The 24,575-nt window shown below is 39.3% G+C and overlaps 1 protein-coding gene across 2 annotated transcripts in view; it reads right to left on the reverse strand.

The window, feature by feature from the left end:
* Positions 1-24,575, reverse strand: part of ENOX1 (ecto-NOX disulfide-thiol exchanger 1) — a 356,320-nt gene that overhangs the window by 68,426 nt on the left and 263,319 nt on the right. For both annotated transcript variants that reach the window (XM_084226361.1, XM_084226360.1), the window contains 2 exons: positions 23,474-23,707; positions 12,551-12,763 (listed from right to left, as the gene is read on the reverse strand). In XM_084226361.1, coding sequence (XP_084082487.1) covers positions 12,551-12,763; positions 23,474-23,707 — 447 coding nt within the window. The remainder of the gene's footprint in view (positions 1-12,550; positions 12,764-23,473; positions 23,708-24,575) is intronic.

Here is a 24,575-nt window from a genome sequence, read left to right on the forward strand (position 1 = left end):
TTCTTTGCTATCTATCTTTTTAGATCCCTGGATGGAAACAATGTCCTTTCTTTATCAAGTTGCAACTTGCAGCACTTCTTACTCCCACTGAAAAGTGGTGCTGGGAGTGCTATAACACCCTCTGCCCTGGTCCCTTATCTGGCTGATTTGGAGCTTCTCTCATTCTTCCCTTAAGTCAGAGATGTAGAGAATCCTATCATACATAGCAGCCTATCCTTCCCAAAATGGTGAGCTCACCGACTGAAGCAGTATCTTTCACCTCTAGACCAAAAAGTTAATCTCTCTCATTTGAGCACATTTCCTCTATTGTCTATTTTTTAAGCACTTTTGAAGGCTGCTTTCAGATTCCAGAAAATTACAACATTTTGAATGAAAGTTTTTCTTTCAGGGATGATTAATTACCTTCAAAAGTCATAGAAAATAATTGTAGTTCATTTTCTTTTAAAATGATATGTATAAGTAGTTTACAATAAAGAAAGTCTTTCAGACCTACAGTGATGATCTTATCCATTTGTAATCCATTCAGCTTTTAAAGGTAGGTGTGATAATTTCAGCCCATTACAACTTGCTTAAACTAAAGAGTGGATGTATCAAGGAAGTAATGCTGTGTATATTTTTTCAATTAATTTGAAAAGAATGAAAATGGTAAAGCACTCTATTATTATGTGTATAGAAATTGGGGCTAGAATTTAATTACTGTCATTCTGTTGATGACCCAGGTGCTCAGAAAATTTTGCTTAATTAACAATCTGTTTTCAGTTTGCAAGTGGAAATTCAAGTAGAAAAGATTCACAAAGATATGAGGAAGAGCTGGTTTGCTATTTTCCACTAATAAGTATTAATAAGATCATCTGAATTTTGAAAAACATTTGAACTTTAAAGTGTTTAATTTCCATTATGTGAACAGGTGCTAAGATTTATCAAAAGTCATTATCTGATCATTTCAGAAACTTTTCTCTATGGACATACATGCTAGGAAGATGCCATAGCTTCTTCTTGTATAACTGCAGTAGACAAAGTGAATACTAAAAGGATTTTCTTCACTTACCTAACTTTTTGAAATTAAAAAACTGACAAGAGGTAGGATGGTATGAGTAGAACATGCTAAAAATCAAGGCATTTAAAGAAACTTTATGAAACAGGTAGCAAGGGATAATAAAAAGGAAAATGCAGAGGAGAATACTAAATTAGTATGTATCAAGGACCAACATACCAGTGCTCTATTCAAACAAAGTGTCAATGTATGTACAGCAATTTCAATATTCACAATGATCTAGACTATGAAGCTTTGCAAATTCCACCATAAAAGGTCTCCAGGAATTACATTAGAGCTAAACAGCAGCTGAGGCCATGGTTTGACAGTACAGGGAAGTGCCTCTTCATCTTTTTGTGCTGCACCAAAGTCCTGCATTTATGTGCTATGAAATGGCAATTCAATGTAAACTTGCTCTGCCATGTTTGTTCTTGTTGCACCAAGACCCATTTGTTTTCCCTCAGGTACCCTGGAAGCATAAAGCTGGCCTAATGCTTGTGCTCTGTGAAATTGGAAGACAAGACATGATGTACCCACTCCTAGTCAGGATCAAATTTGTATGGGTAAGTGAACCAGAAGCACACAGCCCATAGGGATGGTAGATTCACCCTTAAGAAGAAGCCATGAACGGTTTATATTAGCTGAGAAACTCCCCAGCTAAGTCATTTTTTGTCTGTGTCTGGGTAAAACTTGGCCAAAGAGAGGCCCCAGATTTTGGGCTGATATTTTCATAATCTGAGTCTCACTTCTGACCATGGTTTTCAGATTATTTCAGATCTCCAGGAAGAAATTTCCAAAACTATATAACAGGTCATATCTATCTCTCCAAGGCACCTTGAACTCCAGAATGCACTGTAGTGTCAACTGTGACTGGTAAGTAGAATTATTAAGTAACATGAAATATTCATTGTCAAACATCTGTTAGTGAGTTCTATGCTATATCAAATTTTCATTGACCATATGCAAAGCTATTTCCTTACTAAATTAGGATTTAAAAAAACCACATTGTTCTGGAAGGGTCCATAACATGTCATGTTTTTCCCATCAATACAGCTTACAGGATGTAAGTAATTGCATCTTTCCTAATGACTTATTCTGTGGCTACTTTTGGACAAAGGATTATTATCTAATTGTTTTTCTGCTGTGTTATAAATAGCTAAAAAGACCCAAATAACTAAGTCTAGAGTGATATGCAAGTGCAATACACTTTATTAGAGGTTCCAGCTCATAGTAAGCATATTAATAGGAAGTTGAAGATTTGGTTTCTGCTGCCATAAACATGCTACCTGGAAAAAGTATTGCTATCAGGTATAAATGTAAAAGCAACAGAAAAACTATGAAAACCAGCAAAAATCCCTTAAACAATGCCTGCAGAAGTTGCATAGAAGAATGTATGAAATGGAAAACTAGAATATCTCCCGGGCAAGAAAATATTTGATACTGGATATTTGAAAATTTTCCTACCAAAGAAAAACAGAAATAAATGAGAACCAAAGTGTAGCCTCATCTGCAGATTAAGAGGTAGAGAGAATATTTTTACCCTGCATTACACTTATCAAGCAGTCAGTTTTAAATACATGATTGAGTGAAGGCTGAAATTTATCTCTGGGATCAGGAGTTAAGAAGTCCTCAATTTTACCTTTGCTTATTACATTATAAGCTGCCATGCATATTATTTTATACTATATATTATGATATACATAATTTATAATAGAAAAAGAAACAAAATAGAAACAAAAATGTGTTAGAATAAAAACGAAAGTCTTGGATGGCAGATAAAATAATCGGATTTCATGTAGAATTTTACTCCAAATTCCACCAATTAAGGACGCAGGATGAAAAGGGCTTTGCACTAAATTACTGCAAGTGTCAGAGTAGAATATATGGCAATTTAGCACAGAAAAATTCTGTAAGAGTGTGACAGTTGACATGAAGGGTAAAAGAAAAATTCAACCCATAAAATTACAGTGTAAAGGAAACTGTTACAGTAAATGTATAACACGCTTTTCAAATATAGAGTCTCAGCAGAGGGAGGATATAGAGTTGGCGTGGTTTGGGTCAGAAGCCCTGTTGCTGAATTCTGACTAAGCTGCAGTCTGCCAATCGATTTGGCTCCAAGCCCAGCAAACCAAGGAATTACAGTAGTCAAGGCTAGATGCTGTAGTGAATGAATTAGAGTCTCCAGGTCAGTTTTGGATAGGGAAGAGAATATTTTTGGCAGCAGTCCTGAAAGGCATTTGGTAATGAGCTGAACAGAACTTAGCATTAAGTCCAAGGCTAAAACTGTGTATAGGTAAATGACATGTGACATTGGTAAGAGAAATGGTAGACAGATTGCAGAGTAATGAAACATGTCTTATTTTAATTAATTTGAGCCAAACATTCATTCTTTTGGTTATGGTACTGCTTACTTTCAAAAAAGAATTTGCCTTTCTCACTTTTAGAGCTGAAAACCTGCAGCCTCTCCCTGTTACTCAATTCACATGCACGGAGAAACAGATGTGATTGCCTTTGACTAGCAGAGCAAAAACATAAGAGTTGGAAATATCACCCTGGGGAAGACTGCAGATAATGCAAGGGATGGATCCTAAAGTAAAGCATACCACATCTGGATACATAAGCAAAGGCCATTATAGATTTGCATAATGAAGATACAGATTTTGACAGCTGTGCAAAATACCTCATCTGCCACTCCACTTTGTTTTTGGCTTTGTTGGGGTTTTGTGTTTGGCTGTGTTTTTTAAAAGAACTTTTTAAAATTCGCAATTATCTGCAACTCCATCAGAGAAATTTGGTCTGCCCAGATGCCTGTAGGTTCCTTAAAACATAGTGTTAAGACATAGCATGATAAAGGAGAAAACCATAGGACTTCACTATTATATCCCCAAACTCCACCTTTTTGGACAGACCAAGAGAATCTGCAGTGATTTATCTCCCAAATCATTTTGCTGTGTGGGCGGTCAGCCCGCAAGGATGCCATTCCTCAACCTGCCCTTCTACCAATAACTACATGTGTCCTAGCAATAAAAACCAACCAGGGACCATTCCTGTTCCCTGAAACCACCGGGCACAACATGCTGAGTGTCCCTGCAGCAACAGGGCTTCTCTCTTCCCAAAAAGATGCTTTTCTGGGAAACGACTTGGCCTGCATCAAACTCCAAACTGTATCGCATTTTGTGGGAAAACACTAGCTGACCCAGAGCAACAACTTTCTAACAGCTGAACAGTATGGGCCAGCCTGCCCTAGCTCAGCTTAATTTAATCCTGCAGACAGAGTCAGGGGGGTCATCCTTTACTAGCAGTCTCACCTCTTCTGCTCTCATCCTGGTACAGAGGTCTCAGCAGTGCAGACAGCAATTACAAGACTTACCAGAGGAAGAAGGATGTTTTCCTCCTACCCTGTCTCACCTACCTGAATACTAGAAAGAATGTCCTCTCTCTAAATTACTTCTACATTTCCCTTGTACATTTCCCATGACTAGGCCTACAGCATTTGAGACCAGCAGGGTGTGTGTGTCTGGGCTCATGCTTGGTCCCTCTTCCCATTCCATCTGACTCAGACTGGCCCTAGTCAATCTGCTTGTGTGGGTTATTAAGAGGTTGAGTGAATGTCAATGGTCTGTATCTGGGGGATGCAGGGAGAAATACTTCTTTCTAATACAATAAGGAGATCCTTCCACACAGACAAATAAAATAAAAGAATTTATACCACAACACTTACTATAACCCCGGGTCTTGTAAGAATATTAAACTCCTGGGTCAGCAGCCATTGTTTTCCTTTCTCCTTCTTTTAACTAAGGAACTCAGTGGGGAACAGTGACAGAGGGAGCAGTATGGGGATATTAAAAGTGCCCTATTTACAGGATTCATACTGAGACCTGTGCAGTAACTTGTCTGAGGTATGTATATCAACAATTGATAGTTCTAGAAATAGAACGCTCCCTGTTAAACTTTGAAATAAAGAAAAAAAGTACAATTTAATTAAAGAGAGCCCAGTTTGCCCTGCAAGGTATTGCTAGAAAATCTGTCTACAATTTCAGCTTTGAAAATCTTTTAGGTTATGAAACAGTGGTTTAATTTACAACAGAGAAACTGACAGCTTGGTGTAACTGCAAGACCTGGCTCCGTGCCATGTGATAAATCACTCGGACTCAACAAGACCACTTCACCTTCATGTCATTTCTCAACAAACAGGAGCCTGACATCAGACCAGCACAACACAGGAGGGCAAGTACAAATGTACAGTACCTGCTCTTTCAACACCACCATCTTCCATTACAGAATGTACTTTGTGGACCTTTTGTTGACAACCAGGAAAAAAACCTAGAAAAACCTCCCCTGCCCCCCACCAACTCAAAGGAAGGTGAAGTGAATGTTGCTTTCTTTGTCAGCTTGACAAGATTAGAAACGATTCCCAAAGTATTGCAGTTAATTAGCTACTCCTTCTTTTATTTATTGTTAGGCACAGATTTCTTTTCAGTTCTCAGATTTAAAAATAGCAAAAGTGGGAATCACCATTTTTGGTAAATCTGTTTGAAAAGAAAACCCCCAGGGAACTCTGCAATGCAGGAACATCATAAATGACATTAAGCCATCACATGTGTCATTAAGTGAAGTAATAATTGTGCAGTAATCTTGCACATTGAAATATTCTGAGGAAATCAGAAGGGTTATATTTTTGGGGGGCATAATATGGTTTCTTTTGCTGAAGCAAAAGGATAAAGATGTGGGTGAGGAGGTTTCAACAGCCATAGATCCTAATGGCAATCAAAACAAAAAATTGTCTCACATACTTCAGGTGTGAAATTTACTTCTCCATCTGTTGCCATACCTTATGTTCTCATGCCTGCCATGACTTCTTCCTTCTGTATTTTTGTTCCTTCTGTGTATGTCCACCTTTTTCTCCCACATAGTTTATCCCTTTCCACAACTCTTTTCTTGCCCCATAACATCTCTGTCATCATCACAAACTACACCATTTATGACAAATTCAGTGATTTGACATGAAGCATGACTAGCGCACACTGAAGGGAGCAAGTATTTCAATCACTCCTAGTTGCACAAAATTATTCATACTTATAAGGTTTATTCAATCATTTGTAAGTAGTCTGAACAGCTTTAGATGTGCAGACCACATGGTATGCACAGGCAACTCATCCTTTTGGGTGAAACCACCTTTCCTTCCTTGCCTAATGACTCTTCCCTCATCCTTTATTTCTATAGAACATTTTCAGCTCAGTTCCGTGATGCATCAGGCCCTTGCCCCATCTCTACTCAGCAAGGCAAGTCAAAACCAAGCACAAATTTCCACATGATTAAAGCACATGCTTCTTTGCCTTGAACCTTGTGTCACTATCTAGGAGAAATGCAGATTGCAGGCAAGTGGCAGGAGTTGTCGAAATAGACTGAAATCTCTTGGAAGGCAGTGCTTTTATTTTTCTGCAAAATACCATGCATATTTAATAGACTACATTAAAAAAAAACAAAACACACTCTCTTAAAAGTAACAGAAGAGCTTCTTTTGAAATTCTGTCCATGCTTAAATCTATAACAAGATTTGTATTGACTTTAGGTGGAGTGAAAGCTACAGACAAAGGAAGGAATGCAGAAATTCAAAGAAAATGAAACACAGAAGAATAAGCTATGTGAAATACTACAAATTACAACCACAAAGGGTTATACTGCCAAAAGAAAAAGAAGAACTGCAAGAACGAAAGGTAAAATACAAATGGAGTCTTTCATCTCTATTCTCTGCCACTGCCACAGCATCCTGTATAGAAATGCTTTTAGGAACATGTGTATATGAGATAGAAAATCTCATAGACAGAAGGAAAACTGAAAAGAGAATAAAGAGATCCAGCTGAGCTTTACTGGACAAATTATCAGTATAGAAACAAGCCAAGAGCACACCGACTAAATGAGCTAACAAAAGGAACTGGATGGATTGCAGAGGTTATTTTGTACTTATTTTTTTTTTCTTTTTTAGAAATGCATCAAGGTAGAAAGCAATAGTGGCAACTAATGACATGGATGATTAATGTTTGTATTATAGTGGCATTCTATGACACCAACTGAGAACTGGGCTGCACTGTAAAAACACATTATATGACTCAATCTCTTTCACAAAGAGCTTAATGATGACCTAAAAATTGCACATAAAGTAAGCTTATATTTTTGAATTAGTCAGTGGCAAATGAAAGAAAGACTGTAAGACTGGACAATTAAAGAGCAGGAAAATCCTTTTAAAAGTTGTTATTAATGTGGAGCAATTGAAAGACTGCTCTGGAAAGCATGATTGTATATTAAAAGTCTGACTGCTAAGCATTTAACCAGCATGCTTTTAATATCTGTAATGAAACTGGCTTCATTTTTGGTACTGTGAGAATACTAAAAAGTGGAAGGATTTTTGGGAGAAAGTACTGAAGTATGAAATTTAAAGGAAACCAGATGAGACAGTGATTTTAGCAATCATCATTATATCAATGTAAATTCTATCTTTTCTAAAGCAAGAGAGCAACTTCTGAAGTGAACCTGTAAGGAGAAAAACAAAACCGATGCCAATCATTTTTTTAAGAGAGCTCAGAAAGGATTTTTGACATTTTTCTTACTTTTTAACATTAAAAAAAATACAGATTCTATCTGCAAAGGCTTTGATAATGTTAAAACAGATTAAATCATATCCAGGGAGATCAGAGAATGAAAATGAAGAAACATGAAAGGAGGAGAATTTTATTCAGTCTTTTGAGAATGCTTTTCCCTTCAGAATTATTTAAATATAAGCTGTTTTTTGTTTGGATTAGGGTGTAATTCATGTCAGATACCTACCAGCTATTTGATAAAGATATATTTAATGTAATCTAATATACCACTAGAGTCCTTTAGTAGAAAGCAAAGGAAAGCTCAAGGTGACAATTGTGAGAGTACAAAAAAGGGCTACATGACACACAGCCTTCTCCCCAAACCTTTGATTCTTCCTAAATGGACAGGCCTACTGAATCAGCTCCAAGTTGAATCCAGCTTCACTTCTTGTTTCACAACTAAGGGATGAAGATACTTAGCAACAGGCAAAGCAGGTAAACTGCTTAATCTCATAATCCATGGAATCATAGAATGGTTTGGCTTGGAATGGGTCTTAAAGATCATCTGGTTTCAACCCCCTGCCATGGGCAGGGACACCTTCCACTAGACCAGGTTGCTCAAAGCTCCATCCAGCCCGGCCTCAAACACTGCCAGGAGTGGGGCATCAACAGCTTCTCTGGGTCTCCTGTTCCAGTGTCTCACCATTCTCACACTATGTTTCTTCCTAATACCTAGTATAAACTGGTCCCCTTTCAGTTCAAAGCCATTTCCCCTTGTTTATGTTCATTCTGGATATCAGGAAGAATTTTTTCATTGAAAGCGTGGTTAACCATTGGAACAGGCTGCCCAGGGCGAAGGTACTATCCCTGGAAGTGTTTAAGAAAAGACTGGACATGGCACTTGGGGTTGTGGTTTAGTTGGCATGGTGGTGTTCATTCAAAGGCTGGACTGAAATGATCTTGCAGGTCTTTTCCAACCTTACTGATTCTATGATTCCGTGTGAAGTAATCTAGCCAGGGCGCTCCATGTAAAAAACACCCTCCCATTGTTTCCCCAAAGGCATACAAGAGAATGATTCATAGACTCTGATGGGGACCTGGTTTCAGAGTCCACTAAGTCCATTAGTTCTTTAGTAAAATGGACGACAATGACCAAAGGATGGAGTGTCATAATCTGCTCAGTAACCAGCCATGGGGCACTTCATTACACTGTGTGCATAACTTAGGAACTTGTATACTGGGACACTCCCACCACCTTCTGTGTCTTACTCTTTAGATATCAAATTAATTTTTGAATATGGAAATATTATTCACCTCTAGCTACCTTTTTCAGTGTTGTCAAGAGACACTGCATTAAATAGTCTGAAAACTCAGTAAGAGGTAGGAAAAGTTTACAGTGCATGGAGAAGACAGTCAGAGGAGGAAATTGAGGCCTTGGTGCAGTCTAAAAAACACCAACAGCCCAACAGGGATATCTCCAGGGCCTCCATTTTCCTTAAACATGAGGATCAACATCTGTAAACCTTATGCTGAACAGGTGGTTTGGGAGGAAACGAAACAGAGATGAATGGAAAGTCAAGGGGCACTGTCACATGTATCTAAGCTGTGGAAGTAAATAGATGTCAAACTACAAAGAGAGACCTATCCTAAATCCTTGAAAACAATCCATACTTTAAGCACAAATTCAAATCTAAAAAAAAATCAAGTCATTTAATTAAAAGAAGGAAGGGGACATTTTTCTCCCTTTATCCCTTAAATAACTGAAGAAGCACCATACCAAGGCTAAGAGTCCCTGTAGCACTTAAATCAGGTGCTATAAATTAGTGGTGTGACAACAGTAATACACTTTACTTCACAGATTATCCTGGCACAAGTACCTTGATGAGGTAATTAATTCACGTGCTGAGCAATTGACCCAAATTTTTAGGGGTAATCTGCTCAGTAATCTCCTAAATACCTCCAGGCACAAATTTGTAGCAGGGATTTCAACGCCTGTACTTCTTTATTAGTTAGGCCATAAGATGAAATGTTCTGGTCACAGTAATCCTCATTAATAAGAAAGTATTTTCTACTGAGACTCACCAAGACTCTGTGTGTGTATGTGTGTGAGTGTGTGTGTTTCAGGTGAGTGCACTTGAAACCAGTTTTATTTCTTTTTAACTCTCTGGCATTTTTATCTTACTCCAAGTTCTTCCCTTATGCTGCGCCCGTCTGTATCAATGCTGTACACAGTAAGTGGGATTAATCTGCTCTGAACAAGGCATGTGAAAAGTGGGACATCTGGTTCAGTGCTAGGCCCCCTGTGAATCCTCTATGGGCAGCAGAGAAAAAATGGCATATCCAAGGGATGATTCATCTCACTGGAAGAGCACCATGAGGTCAGTTTGATGACTCATTCCGTGGAGATTCTTATTTTTCTCTTCTGACTGCAAAGAAAGCCCAGAATGGTCAGCTCCAAGTTGACATCTGACCTAGTTCATGAGAGAGGACTGCCACATGATATTTTTAAAATACTGTAATATTTATGTCAAATGGCCACACAGCTGCAGCAGTACACTAGAGTTTTGGATCCTTACTGCAGAAAAGCAGAAGTGGGGTTCTGTCAGTCCGCAGAATTTAATAGGACACACACACCTATTTTGGACATCTCACATTTTCAAATTCTTCTTCATAAAGAAATGGGCATATTACAGCCAATTATGCAGGACTGTGGAACAGCAATGGAAAAAGATGCACAAAAAACATTCCTCAGATCAATTCAAATTTCTTGAAAATGGAAGCTCATTTCAGAATCTCCATGCTTAGCAATCTTAGACATATACACGTGTAAAGGAAAAACATTAACCATCTGTTCGCAGCATGTTTGCAAGGAATTTTAATAAGACATTAATGCTAATAATGGTCAATGTTTGTGTATATAAAAGAAACAATGGGGAACATATAGAAAGCTTGTAAAACTTGTTCTTATAAAATCCACAGTGTGACACTTTTCCCTGAGGATGCTTTTTGCTGACCTTGTCCTCCTAGGCCAGATCTGTCAGAAACTTTCTTCTTCCAGACTCTGCTGTTACTGTGGCACTAAGAAACTCACATTTTGAAGCCAAAGCTGTTTTTTCTGTTTTTGTAAGTTCAGCATTCAGCACATTACAGGAGCAAAACAGATAGCCAAAACTGCATATTTCCACCTGAAACTACAGGGATCTCTATTTCCAAGTGACAGATGTTCTACAACAGTTGGTGACAAATGGGCTAATTTAGACTGATTTAACTAAAGTTCAGCCTGCTGACAATGGGGGACTTTTTTTAATGCAGCTGAAGAAGGCATTTCTGAATGCTAGAGCTGGCTGTCACACACAAAACTAGAGAGAGGCCCTGGTGTGAACTGAACAGCATGCCGTGCCTGGTGCCTGCATCTCTGTGCCTCACACTGCCTTTTAGATGCTGAGATGGAAGACAGCAAAGCCTAGCAAATTACCAAGGGAATTAGCCGTTTTTTTAAATTTACTCTTTGAACATATGTCCGCAGAAATCAAATGTCTTTGGCCCAGAATCTTTGTTTCTAAGTTCTGGCATCTAAACTCTTACATTAGATATATGCCCTGTGGTGAATTTGTCTTCTGAGATGATGAGCTCTCCATCACTTATGCAGGAAGCTTTAGTGGCCTCTCTGCTAAGCCAGACAAGTCCATCCAAACTTATGCCTTCAACCCTAAATTTTAAAGGATGTCCACTGAGGGACCAAAAATAAATTCCACAAAAGCGTTTAGGGTTTTTTTTTTAAGTGTAAAGATTGGGGGTATGATTCAGAAATTACAACATAACAACTTCACTGTCCTCTATCTGGTAAATTATCTTGGCATTTGTTCTCAACTGGCCCATGAGGGCTGGCTCCAGGCTTCACCTTTCTGAGTATCATAATGTCTCATTCTTGAGGAGCCACAAGTAGACATGTTAAAAATGACCAACAATTAAATCAGTTTTCTTTCTCCTTTTTTCCTTACCTTTTCTTTTTGTCCTCTCATATTCTCCTCTCCTCTCCTCTCCTCTCCTCTCCTCTCCTCTCCTCTCCTCTCCTCTCCTCTCCTCTCCTCTCCTCTCCTCTCCTCTCCTCTCCTCTCCTCTCCTCTCCTCTCCTCTCCTCTCCTCTCCTCTCCTCTCCTCTCCTCTCCTCTCCTCTCCTCTCCTCTCCTCTCCTCTCCTCTCCTCTCCTCTCCTCTCCTCTCCTCTCCTCTCCTCTCCTCTCCTCTCCTCTCCTCTCCTCTCCTCTCCAAACTTCTAGGCAAGTATCATGATCATTGTTGTATGAGGAAACCTCATTAGGGTAAGTTCATTGATTGCATTTCTGTACTAAGGAAATAGCTGCCAGCACTAGATACCTAAGACAGTTTATCTGCCCAATTAATACCGGCAGATCAGTCCTGATGCCAGCAGCAGTACAGCATACTTTTCTACTGTGGAGGTGGCCTTTATCTGTGACTATATCCCTCTAAGTTACTGAATTCTACTGCCTTTTACCTAAACACAGGCTAAAAATACTACCTAATTGTGCTCTATTCTGTGATTGACCTAGTTAGCTAGCTGCCACACACAGGCTACATATCCCTTCTCTCAAAAAAACCATGACCTTTTCTCAGAGCAGTGAGGCTTCTGTCTCGTCCATTCTTGAAGCGTTATGTCTACACAACAGTAGACATTGTGAATAGAGCACGTCTTCATCTATTAATAAAAAAAACTACTGAAACTTTTGCTCACCTTGAATAATAAGTTCTTAGGAATGGTCCTTGATCCTCCAAACTGCCATAGAGTATGGAATAGGATGTGAAGTAGAGCATGACTGCATTGCAACTACTTACCCCCAAACAAACAAGCAAAATGATAAAACCACTACCACCACCACCACCATCACTACAACAACACTGACAAAAAAGGAGTTACTTACATTGAGTGAGGATCCCTGTTAAGGCATTTTTGAAACTCTCCTTGGCTTGCTCCATCTCCTGCTCGTGAGCCGCCTTCTCGTTCATGAGCCGGCGGACGTGGCTGTTGGCCGACTGCACCATGGAGTAGAACTGGTTGGCAGAGCGACGATTCACCTCGCCTCGCTCGATCCAGGTGAGCAGCACCGTGATGGCCTCGGAAAACTTGCTATCGTCTAGAACAATCAAAGCACAGGTTTCAAATTGCAGGCATAAATATCCTGCTGAGAACACATTTTCTGCTCCGTGACACATTAAAATCACCATAAAGCCTGCTTGCAGTATATCATTTTGGGCAACTTTTGTGTCCTTTGTTCTATCAGATGTAAGAAGCCAATACAGCCATGTGAAACTACATAAATCTTCCTTCAAGACTTGTCTTCTCCTCATTTTAATAGCTTTTTCACAACAAAAAGCAGCTTCCCCCCCCTTCCCTGTGGACTGAGTCTTCACTTTGCAATGTGTCCCTTAAGCCATTCAGCGATATGGAATGACCTTACAGTGGGAGTGAGGAGACCTCTGTGGTACCGGACTCACTGAGGAAATGAAATGTGTCTGTGTTAATCTGCTCAGCCAAAAGCTCAGTCTTGGAGCTTGGGCTCAGCCATACTTCTGTCAACAGATTTCACTAACATCATGTTGTTAATTAAGGAACAATGTTGAGGCTGAACAATTCCTCCTCAAAATACTGATTAATTACAAGGAACTGCTTTGAACAGACAATGTGCCTGCATTCGTTTTGTATTGTTTGTTTTGTACTATTTGTTTTATGTTTCACATCATATATTTTTTTGAAGGATTCCAAATGGATCCAGGGGAACACCTAGATTACATCTTCATGTTTGCCATTCAGGTAATGAAAATTGTTTTTCTCTGCAGAAAGATTGCCAAAACTGAAGGCTAGATTTTGCACATTCCCTCCCCAGGTAATCATCTTTCCCTGACAGTGCTCTCAGCTTCCTCTAAAGACTCTAAGCACAGCATCCATTACACTTCAGGCTTCATCAGGATTAAGAGGAAACATTTATTTTAAGTCCCATTTAGGCTGAACTGCAAGAAAATATTACTACAGAAGTGTCTTCCTGTGGAACTATATTTTTGCAATTCTATATCAATTTTTCACCAGGATTTTCTTTTATAAAACTTCAATTTCCCAACAAGTAATTTGAAACATCTCATCTAGTGCTTTTTGGTTATATTTCTGTGTATATATTTTAGATGGTATGCACACCTTTCTGTAGGAGAAGGTATATGGTCATGGCAGGAAGATGTAGTGTAGTCATAACCAGCAGACACTTAAAAACAAAAACTGGAAAATACTAAACCCAGCCAACTGTGTTACAGGATACAAAAACATGTGACACAGTTTGTAAGACTCTGCTTTCCATGTACAAAGAATAATGAAATACTAATTGTTAAGTGATTATTTTGGCTCTTATTCTGAATCAATAATCGCTTCCTTAAAAGGCGAGTAGCCTAAAATACAGAGAGGACTGGTGACATGCTCTGTGCACACAGCCTCTGAAGAAGAGATTTTTACATTGCCTGATCTTTAACATCTTATTAACTGAAACACACTTTCAGCTACAGCAATAAGATTTGCTCTCCACAGCTGAATAGGCATGTTCACCCAAGTTCCCTCAAGAAAAAAGTGCAAAATAACACATAGCACATTCCCTGTGTACAATGGTGTATCTGTTGTAAAACATTAACATGTGATTCCTTAGCACCATTCATTAGTTTTCACTGGGCAGGAAGAGTCAGAGGGGCATCCTTTCATTTCATATTGTCCCCTTGGATTAGACTCCACTTCTGAGCTTTGCTGGGTACATATGCAGCAGGAATGTATTAAGTGGCTCTGACAAGCAAGGTTGGCTGAATATAGACCCCAAGAAATGCCAAATGTAAACAAGGCTCATGCAAGGCCTCTTCACTGCAAGAAAACAAGAGGATAAGGCTCTCCAAAGGACTTGGGCAAAATCTTCAGCCTGCTGAGTAGCATGGGGGCTGGATGTCAAAGATGCAATACAGCCAAGAATTCATCCCTGAAACACATTGTTTATTATATTTACACTAGTAAATAAGAATAATCTGTAATGCTTTCTGGCAATGTTAGCATGTTTCCATGCATGAGGAAAATCAGCAGCACAGAAATATCCTCCCTTTTCCTTGTTTTAGTCTCTCCCCAGTGCTCATTTATGTGTTGTTTTGCTATAGAGCCTCTATTAAAAAAAACCACCCTCCTCTCGTTTTGTTTTTATCAGGCACAGTGGGTGTCTGTAAGGGATGTTCGTAAACATATCATCCTTCTGCCACATAGATTCTACCCATTTAAAAGGACAGGCTGAAAACCTGTTTTCATCATACTGTACTTCCCGGGAGCTGGAGAGGTCTGTGGGACTATTATAGTTAATTCACAGCTCTGCTCAGAGAGGAGGAAAAAATCCTTTCATTGGTAAACATCAGCATCTTCATTGATTACATAATTAGAAGTTACATTCAAAAATGCTAGAGGGTAATATATGCACAACCGGAGCACATTAGTTAATAAAATCTTTTCTCTGCAGTTTTAAAATTTATGTCACCTTAATTTCTAACTTTTACATTCTTGAGCTCACTCAGTGACTGGTATAAGGTAACTCACTGTGTATCCATTTTTTTCATCCAGAATACCTTCTCAGCAATGAGAAATTGCCTTAGAAAATCAGGTTTTTATATGAGATTGTTCATTTCTTTTTAGTTAGTAGATAAATAGTCAAAGAAATGCAGCAATGGAATCTAATTTAAACAGAGCGTGAACTGCCTTATGATTGCAGCCGTTTATTTAAAAAAATAAAACAAAACTCCTAATTCTGTTCAAAATTATTCCCTCATGGTAGGATGCACATAATTATACACTGTTTAAAAACACACTCTTCAAATAAATTCCTTTATATAAGACATGTTCCCATATGTAATTGTTCTTTTAAAATAAGCGTGTGGCAAATTATTTCTTATTCTTTGAGCTTTTTCCTCCTCCAAGTCACAGCATATTCTAAGCAAGTATGGAAGGTTTTATCAGTCCTGTTTTTGCTGTCTGTTTAACAGTGAGGTGAACTGTGCCCCAGAAGTGCCTGCTGCCCTCAGGCAGCTGCAAAGGGAGCCTGGGCTGGCCCGCTCCTGTGTCAACATCCCTGCAACAGGCACACGTTTGGTTGGAGTAATCCCAACATTCCACAAGGACACCTGCTGCAAGCACCTGCCCCCCTGCATGTCCCTTAAAGGGCAGCTCTAACACAAGCTCTGACAACGTCGTGTCATTTGAAGATTATTTCCCATCCATCCAGGATGGCTTGCTGGGTCTCTGTCGATAGAGATTTCCAGGTGCTGCCAGACTCAATCACAGGGCACTAGAGATAAGATATTTCAAATTCCTCTTTTATCAGCTACAGATATTTGACATTTAAATCCTAGCTCACAACTTAGATGAAATAAAATATAAAGAAAAGAAAATGCGTCCCTAGAGCTGCCCAGAAAATTGTTAACAGGAATATTTCTATGAAAAAAGGGAATTATTGTTGACAAACGTTTTGCATTTTTATGCATTTAATTTGACCACCTCTAAGTAACCCCAACTGGAATAAATATTTAATTGAAAAAGCTGCGACAACAACTGTTACAGAATGGTATCCTGGGAAAAGGTGTTGGAAACAGAGGTTTTACTTTCAGCTGATGGAGTTTCCCTGGTGTAACATAGGGTAGAATTCAGCTCAGAGTACCCACAAATGTGACTATTTATCTCTCAGTGTTAAGCACCTCTATCAGGTGCTTTCACAACTTGGGTGATAGTGTCTAGGGTCTTAGCCTTAGACGAAGGCTTAGAAAAGACATAGACTAATCCCTCACTCTGAAGCCAGGCATTCAGACACTCTTATTTCTATAATTTTTACATTTATATTGCAAATATATCTAACTTGATATTTCTGTGTTTCAAGAGTGACACTGCGTGCTGGATTTCTAGCTAGGACAAGATCAAACAGTGGGCTACTGATTTAGCCTTTTTATTATCTTTTCAACCTTGGTCTTTCTCAGATGTTTGAAAATTATCTGAGATATTTCACACAACACTTGGAGCCTGTCTAAATAACAGCAAACCTTCTACATTGTCCTATGGTCTATGGTCACCAGAGTCACCATACTTTGTCTCTTGTCCCAAATCTTGTTCCCCTATGGTCTATGGTCACCAGAGTCACCATACATTGTCTCTTGTCCCAAATCTTGTTCCCCTATGGTCTATGGTCACCAGAGTCACCATACTTTGTCTCTTGTCCCAAATCTTGCTCCCCTAATGCTTGCATCCCCTCCCAGGCTTGCAAGGACATGCTGAAAAGACAGAGTTGGACTTTACTCCAGTGACTACACCTAGAAAGCTCCTGTGCAGTTTGCCCATGTTTTGGGAAGCATTAATGATCTCATTGTTCTCTGGCCCCTCTGTAAGATGGGAAGGGTCAGGTACATCTCTATGCCAAGTTCTGCCCTGACCAGCAGAAACCCAATTTACCAACACCCCCTGAAGGTGTTCTTGTGAGTACTGAACATGACTGGGCTGCAGGGCAGGCAGAGAAAGGACAGAAGTGGTGGGCTATGTCTGTCCTTTGTTGCCTCTGATTAACAGCACGTCCTCTGTCAGCTGTGGCAGTGCCATGGGAAGATGTGAAGATGTGTTCCCTGCCTCATCCCCATGCTCAGCACTACCCCCTGGCTCATGGTTACACTGCCCTCAGCCTGCCTGGAGCTGCTCAGCTGCTCAGACTCCAGTTCCAGTTTGTCAGACTGGGCCCAGTTCAAACAGGAGGGTGGCACAGTTCAGTTCAGGATGCAAACTTCTTCATTACGTAAAGCTGCAGCCAGGGGAGGATGTATGGCCAAGGTTACTCTTAATCTGACTTCTGACTTGATAATTTATTGAACCATAACTAAGATTTCTAAATTGCAAAGACTGAATTCATCACAAAAAAGAATAAACATTAGGAAGTGACTGCTGTGGGTGAATCAGGTCAGAGAAAAGGCTCACTAACCTCTCTCATCAGCAGGCTCAGCCCAGCTCCCCCATGTATCAGGAACAATTTTCTTCCCAGCACACACCACTTCTGGTGCCAAAATGACAACCTATTTTTCTCTTGGCTTAAGAGCTTCTTCTGTACAGAGTGCCTGCCAGTGACCTAGAAACACAACTCTTCAGTCTACTACCCTCACCTTCTTTTTTTTCCTGCTCAAATCCCTTATATAATTGTGCCACGCATCACACACATCAGTCTAGTACTTTTGGGATTAATAACATTTTTAACCCAGTGGCATTGCATAACAAGTAAGAATCAAGAAATACAAATTCTTACTGCCAAATGGTTCTTTTAAAGAATGATTAATATCCACCTTACTATTTTTTAAATAGCCTGAACTGCATACGATAACCAAGAAACTTTTCCAGTTATGTAACAAATCTCTAACTGACACTAGATTTGATAAAAATACACTTATGCATTCACTAAAAGATATTTTTAAAAGTAGTCTCTCCCCCCTACATAATCAAACTCTTTCTTTCTTTCAAATTAAATCACACAAGATTCTTCCTGGGGTGGGTGTTTCATGTCAGACACAGAAATCCATTATCTTCTCCTGCTGATGCCATTATTTCCAATGAAAAGTAATTATGAGGGTATTGAATTTCCTCCCTATTTCTCAAAATCACACCAAAAACTTTCAGATCAGCGAGCTGCAATTTCCCAGCTCTTAGTAATTAACTTAACTAATTTTGCAGTGTGGTACATTTAATCCAGTGGGTTTATATTAAAACCTCAAATTTGAATTGATACGATAGAGCTGAGGGGAGGATGCTTTTAGTAGTGTACTAAGCAGTGAGTGTACCTGTAGGCTTTGGGAGGGATGTGCCCAGGGAGTTGGGTTACCAGGCTGCTGATAGCTGAGCCCACCTTCTGCTCCTCTGCCAGCAGCCAGCAGTGCCCTCGCACCGTGCCTGCTCACAGCCCCTGTGCGGGACTCTCGGAGCCAGATGTATTGTGCCACAGCAGATGTCAGCAGCATATGGAAGAAGGAAGGAGAAAATGATAATCTAAAACCAGGAAGGGTGAGGGAACAGATTTGATGCTAAAGCGTCGAAACACGTCTGTTTCAGGGTTCTGTCCTGATATACCACTAATAAAAAAAAAAATTGTGCTAAAAAAAAGTCCGGAGTTTCAGCATTTAAACCTGGCATTCACTGGATTTGTTCATAGGATCTCACTTTGCCTCTCCGACGTAGATCTGCACTGAATTTGATCCTTTCTGGGCAAGACTTGCCTCTCTGCATAACTGCACTGTCTCTCTCGTGCTCCACCAGTCTGGCTCCCAAGTGCAGGGTGATATTGACAGCAGTGTATTTTTCTTCTCAGTGAAATATCCTGTCTCCCAAGCAATTAAACGTTGTTTATATTTCAAAAGATGCGCAAGAGTTGTGATTGTTAGGCTTGATGTTACCTGAGTCTTGTGCAAGGCACATCTCTCATTCTACTGTAACTGCCATCTATTTATTTAAATTTCCAATCTGTGCTCTCTTCAGGGGATAATACAGTGCCTGGCAAAGAAGCAGCTTCTCAATTTTTAAATTATATTTCTTAAAATGAAAAACCATATGAATAACTTCCCTGTGCTCATAAAGAAACACTATATTAAAAAGGGAGGTAAATTCCAGGGTATTGTATTTAACTCTTAGATACTTATGTCTCCTTTGCTCAAAATATTTAAAAAACCAGATATTCAGATATAAAGAGATGCCTTTGTTAAGTGATAGAACTATTTAGCTACCCACAGCAAATAAGACATATGTAGCATTTTAAAGGATCTTATTTGCAAGAAGTGATCTCTGAAGATGATACCATTAGGTACAGATATGCTTGAATTAAGAAAACCATAATGTTTTAAATCCTGCTTTGAAACGCAAATGTCATAAGCACAGATTAAAATGTTTTGTTCCAATGCACCTGACAGAGCAGCATTCCACTTAAAAGGTTCAGCCTATCTCCAGTTGTGTCTTGTTCTGGGCACCACATGACTTAACTGTTTATAACGCACCCAGGAAAACAGATGTCAGAGCATGCAAATTTGAACCTAAATATCTACCGACACATTCCACTGTGCAGTAATAACACATCTGATTTAACACTGAGGAATTAAAATCTCAAAGACACACACAAATGCTGCAATGAACCAGAAGAAGTGAAAGTCATTTTTTTCTAGTGTAATTGCAGAAGACACAAAAATCTGCTGGTTTTGTCAAAACAAATACTCAAGGTCTATTTTCAAAGGCTGTTTAAGGAGATAAATAACATTTATACTTCATTGTAAACGACCTTGGGTTCCCAGAGTTCACATCTGTGAATTTATTGAGGTATTTTCTCAAGGAAACACAGGTAAGAAGGATCTCATGCTCTTCATGTTACTCATCTTCTTGGAATGCTGGAGCTCATTTCATTTTGATAATCGAGGCTCACGCTAATGACATGAATGGTGCAGGAAAAAAGTGTTCATACTGCCAACAAGGAGAGAGTAAAGAAGGACTTCATTTGCAGTAGTAATGAAGATCTTAATAAATAAAAATGAAGGGGGGCAAAGGGAAAAGGGAAAGGGAGATACACATCAACTAACACTGTTCACTGAATTGTAAAGTGGTAAAAACACACTGAATTGTAAAGTGGTGAAATTTCTGCAAAAATTAAGTGTTCAAACCAAGTTCTTTGCAGATATGAAGGGGTTCAGGGTAGTCCACAGGGAATGGAGAGTATATTATAAATCCTCATGCATATGAGGCCTCAGATGCAGTGGATTCCCAGCCCCAGTCACCAGGCACTGAAGAACTGGTTCCTTTGTTCTGTGAAGCTCCACACCAGTAGAGACTACCTGGCTGAAAATTTACAATGAACTTCTGTTTCCAACTGGCACAAAAGTTCCTCTGTACTCTCTCACCCACAGTCACTGCTGTAGCAGGTAACTTCAGCACACCAGAGGAAGAGGAATATGCTGGCAACACTGGAGCAAGGAGTTTCCAGCCAAGTCTGTTACACAAAATCGATGATTTCTTAGTCTTATGCTACAGTTTGCAGCATAAGATATTGTGACCTCTGCTACAGACTCAGTAAATATCCAGACCACATTAGGGGAGTGGCTGATAAGCCTAATTCATCTCTGCTCACCATAAGATTTCCTTGCTGTCAGGAATTTCCAAGGTTATTTTGACAACAAAAGTTGCTTGGATTCAGACCAAATTATCTGCATCTGTGGTTGCAAAGCAGTATCTTGGGTTGAGACATGCTTAGTTATTTTGGCTTGCTTTTTAGCTAGTGTTGCTCTGTGCTCTTCTGGAAGCACTGCAGGAGCTGAAACCTGCATGTTGGGCACCTGCAGCTCTGTCCCATGAGCTGGCAACAGAGCTCAGGAGTCTTTTGAAGTGGGCACCACAGCAAGGTCATGACCTTCCTTAAGAAAACAACTGCACAGCATCTGCTGAAGAAACAATCTTTCAAGTTAAATCCTGACGAGTGCAGATATATTGTGATCCTTCTTCACTTTAGGATGAATTCTCCAGGCTTTTGCAGCAGCACAAATGTGGTGATAATACAGAGACCTGAGATTTTGACTCCAAGTTTTACATACCTCTGTGAGTGTGTGTGTATGTGCATGTCTATGTGTGTATATATGTATATTTTGCTAGTTTCATCTGAAGTCCCCATTTAAATTGTGAATGTATGATGATGGTTGGACTCAACCTTAGAGGTCTTTTCCAATCTTAATGATTGTATGAGTCTATTACATGAACTGCCCCTTTCCAGAGTTGAAGAATTTTCTTTATTGTTGCTTTACTTCTTTTTTTTACGACATCACAAAGAGCTCATGCGGTGATTCCATGTTGCCCAAGGGAGCCCAAAAAGTTCAATGCCACTATTTTACAGATACTGGCTGTGACGCCATAGGAAAGGTAAAGCAGACCAGTGTAAGTACTGAAGCCCACTCTGCTTTCTTTACTACCTAGAACAGGGCACAGCTCATGCCCACTGAGAAGAGAGGGGTCTTTTCTGCATTCTCCACCCTTACCTATCAGATCCAGGGCTGGTGTCTTTAATCTCACAACAATCACAGCAAGGCAACTGTTAGTTAGCAGAACTTTTAAAATTGCATATATTCTTTTTCTGGATTTTAATGATTTTCAACCAATTAAAAAAATAAACTTACCTTTTTTCATTAAAGTGACGTACATTGCTGAAAGTTTATTTCTGGAGAAACAGTTATGCACATAGTATTGGTCTATACTGCGCTAAATTTTTCTTATGTTAAACTTGAGCATATATGTCAAGTTCTGGTTAAATTTCCCTTAGGAGAACCAAATATATAAATGCTTGGAGTAGATTTTAATTAAGTATGGAAACTTCCCATAATGAAAAGAAAAATCCTTCTAAATATAGTCATCTTAAACATCTTGCAAAAACCCACATTCAGTTGCCCCAAGCAATGATTAGCCATATGGAAGAAATTGTCCAGACGTCTTGCATTTTCTGGTTTAGTTCAGGAAACCTGTAGGCCTTAATACATAAAGAAAACTTCTCCACAAAAGCTTAACTCCTAAAATATTCAACTAAAACCAGATGGATCTAAAACCGGATTGGAAGCTAGGTATGAATTAAAATTTCTTGTATTCGGGCCTCTTTTCTCCTGGTCTATAAACCCATCTGGGTTATTTCCCCAATCTATCACATACACTGATGAATTATTTTATGGAGAAGTGCATCTGGTGGGGATGAGAGTCAGCCAAACTAGTAACTGACTGAGGTAGTAGCAACAACTCACAGCAACCAATGCAGTACTCAGAGAGACAGCAGGGTGCATCTCTGCTCCACGCTCCAAGGATGAAACACTTTGCACTGTCCCTCTTCGGCTCCCCAAACATATTTCATAGTTAGAACAGAGCCCAGTGTGATGACAGCTAGATAGTCTAAGCCTAATCTCATTAATTCTGAAATAGTGGCAAGAATCACAGCTTCTTGTGACCTGGCACACAGTTAAGCAATGTGCTTGGCCATCATGGGGGAAAGAATGCCAAACACAACCGCTAAACACTTGATGAAAATAAATACAACTCTAAGTGGTGTGAAGAGTTGTTTGCTAGATATTTCTTTTAAATTTTGTTACCATGAATGACTTTATTTCTTTGCTTCTTACTGTTTATGTTAGCTATTAAAATAAAATGGATCCTTGAAGTGCACCCTTGAAAAATAATAACTCAGTAAATGTACCTAGAAAAAAACAAACAAGGAAGCAAACACATGCCAGAACATGACACTAGTAATTCCTGCACAAGTAATTCTAACCCTAAAGAGGGAGTGAAAGAAGGGATGGTGTGTGTCAGAGATAAGTTGTGTCAGCTCATGAGGGCAATTTAAATGCCAGGGACAGTCAAGTGCATGTAATGGAGTAACCTACATGTTGAGGATTAAAGTAATTTTAAGAATAAGGCCTTTCATGTAAAGAAGGATGCTTGCAACAGGTTGTCTTACTGCGAGAGTATTTCCAAGATATATGATGGCAGCAACTTAACAGAAAAAAAACCATCTGTAGCATTCTGAAGGCTGTGTTTTAGCTATTAAAGCACAGGTAGATAGACAGATGTCATGTATTTCCAGCAGGTGGGTGGGTGCCATTACCATTGACATAGAAATGGCAAAGAAAGCCATTTCCATGGGGGAAAGCTAACAGGGCAAGTAATGAAACACATCAGAAAAAAACTGGCTTCACTGCTCTGGCCTCTGCATGGCTCCTGCTTTTAAGTAATAATAAACTGAGAAGTAGCAAATGCTGCTTACCTTTCAATTTTTCAGCTAGCAAAGCAGCTTCGTGTTCAGAATAATGCATTATTGCCGGAGGTGAAGGAGGGCGCAGTCTGTCTTCTTCCATTTTGCGTCTGTGGCGTTCTTCTCTGGCCAGCATTCTTTGTTTGCATTCCCATTCATAAAAGTCATCTCTTGCCTGAGCAAAATCAACATGAAGGCGACCTGAATCCTTTTTGTCTGTGCTAGATCCTAATCTCATGCGGTAACCTGAAATCAACAAGTAGAACTAACTGTTGCAGGATTTATTTGCTCAAATTTCCCTTCATTTTTTCCCTCTTTTCAAGTGCAGCCAGGTAAAAATATATATTAACAGATTCCCACATATCTATGCAATATCTATCAATCACCATGTTTTCACAAGAAGATAAAAATCCATCCACTCATTTTTCTTCACCATTTCCTGCATCACCTATCACCATAGTAGATGAACTGAAAAGTCAACCCTAAGGTATGGAGCCTACATTTCTGTTTAGAAAGCTCTCAAAATACATCATTTTTCACATGATGCTTCCAACTTTTAAAAGCACAGAAGTCAGATAACACCCAATTATTTAAAATAGATCTGTTTTAGTCTGAATGGGGAGTCCTTCTTCGCCTGATCCTGTTGAGATCATGTTCAGTCTAGCGTTTTTCTCCACCCTGCCAAAGGAATTGGAAGTATGGGGAAAGGCTGAATTTTCTAAAAGCCAAGACTATAGGTGAATGTGGAAATTGTGCTGCATAAGCTCCTATGCCACAAAGAGGGCGGTTCCATAACCACAGTGATGCCAGATCTCAAATTTTGAGACTTTACAATTGCAACCACTATTTTCAAATTCCCCAGTGAAAATAATCTAGCAGCAAATATAAATCACCTACAAATTAATTGAGTTCATAATTCCTAAAGTAATTTCTAAAGTAGGGACAGATTCATTAGGCATTTGCAAGACTGCTTTCAGAACAAATAATGAAAGCTGTTGTGCCTTATCTTTAGGGATATTCTGCATATTCATAATTTGGTCAATGTATCATATTCTAAAGTTAGCACACTGCAAAGTTTTAAGTCAAGGGCTACACAGCAGTACTAAATGGTCCT

This window comes from Fringilla coelebs (assembly GCF_963513975.1).
Source record: "Fringilla coelebs genome assembly, chromosome: 2".
In the NCBI taxonomy this organism is placed as follows: Eukaryota; Metazoa; Chordata; class Aves; order Passeriformes; family Fringillidae; genus Fringilla; species Fringilla coelebs.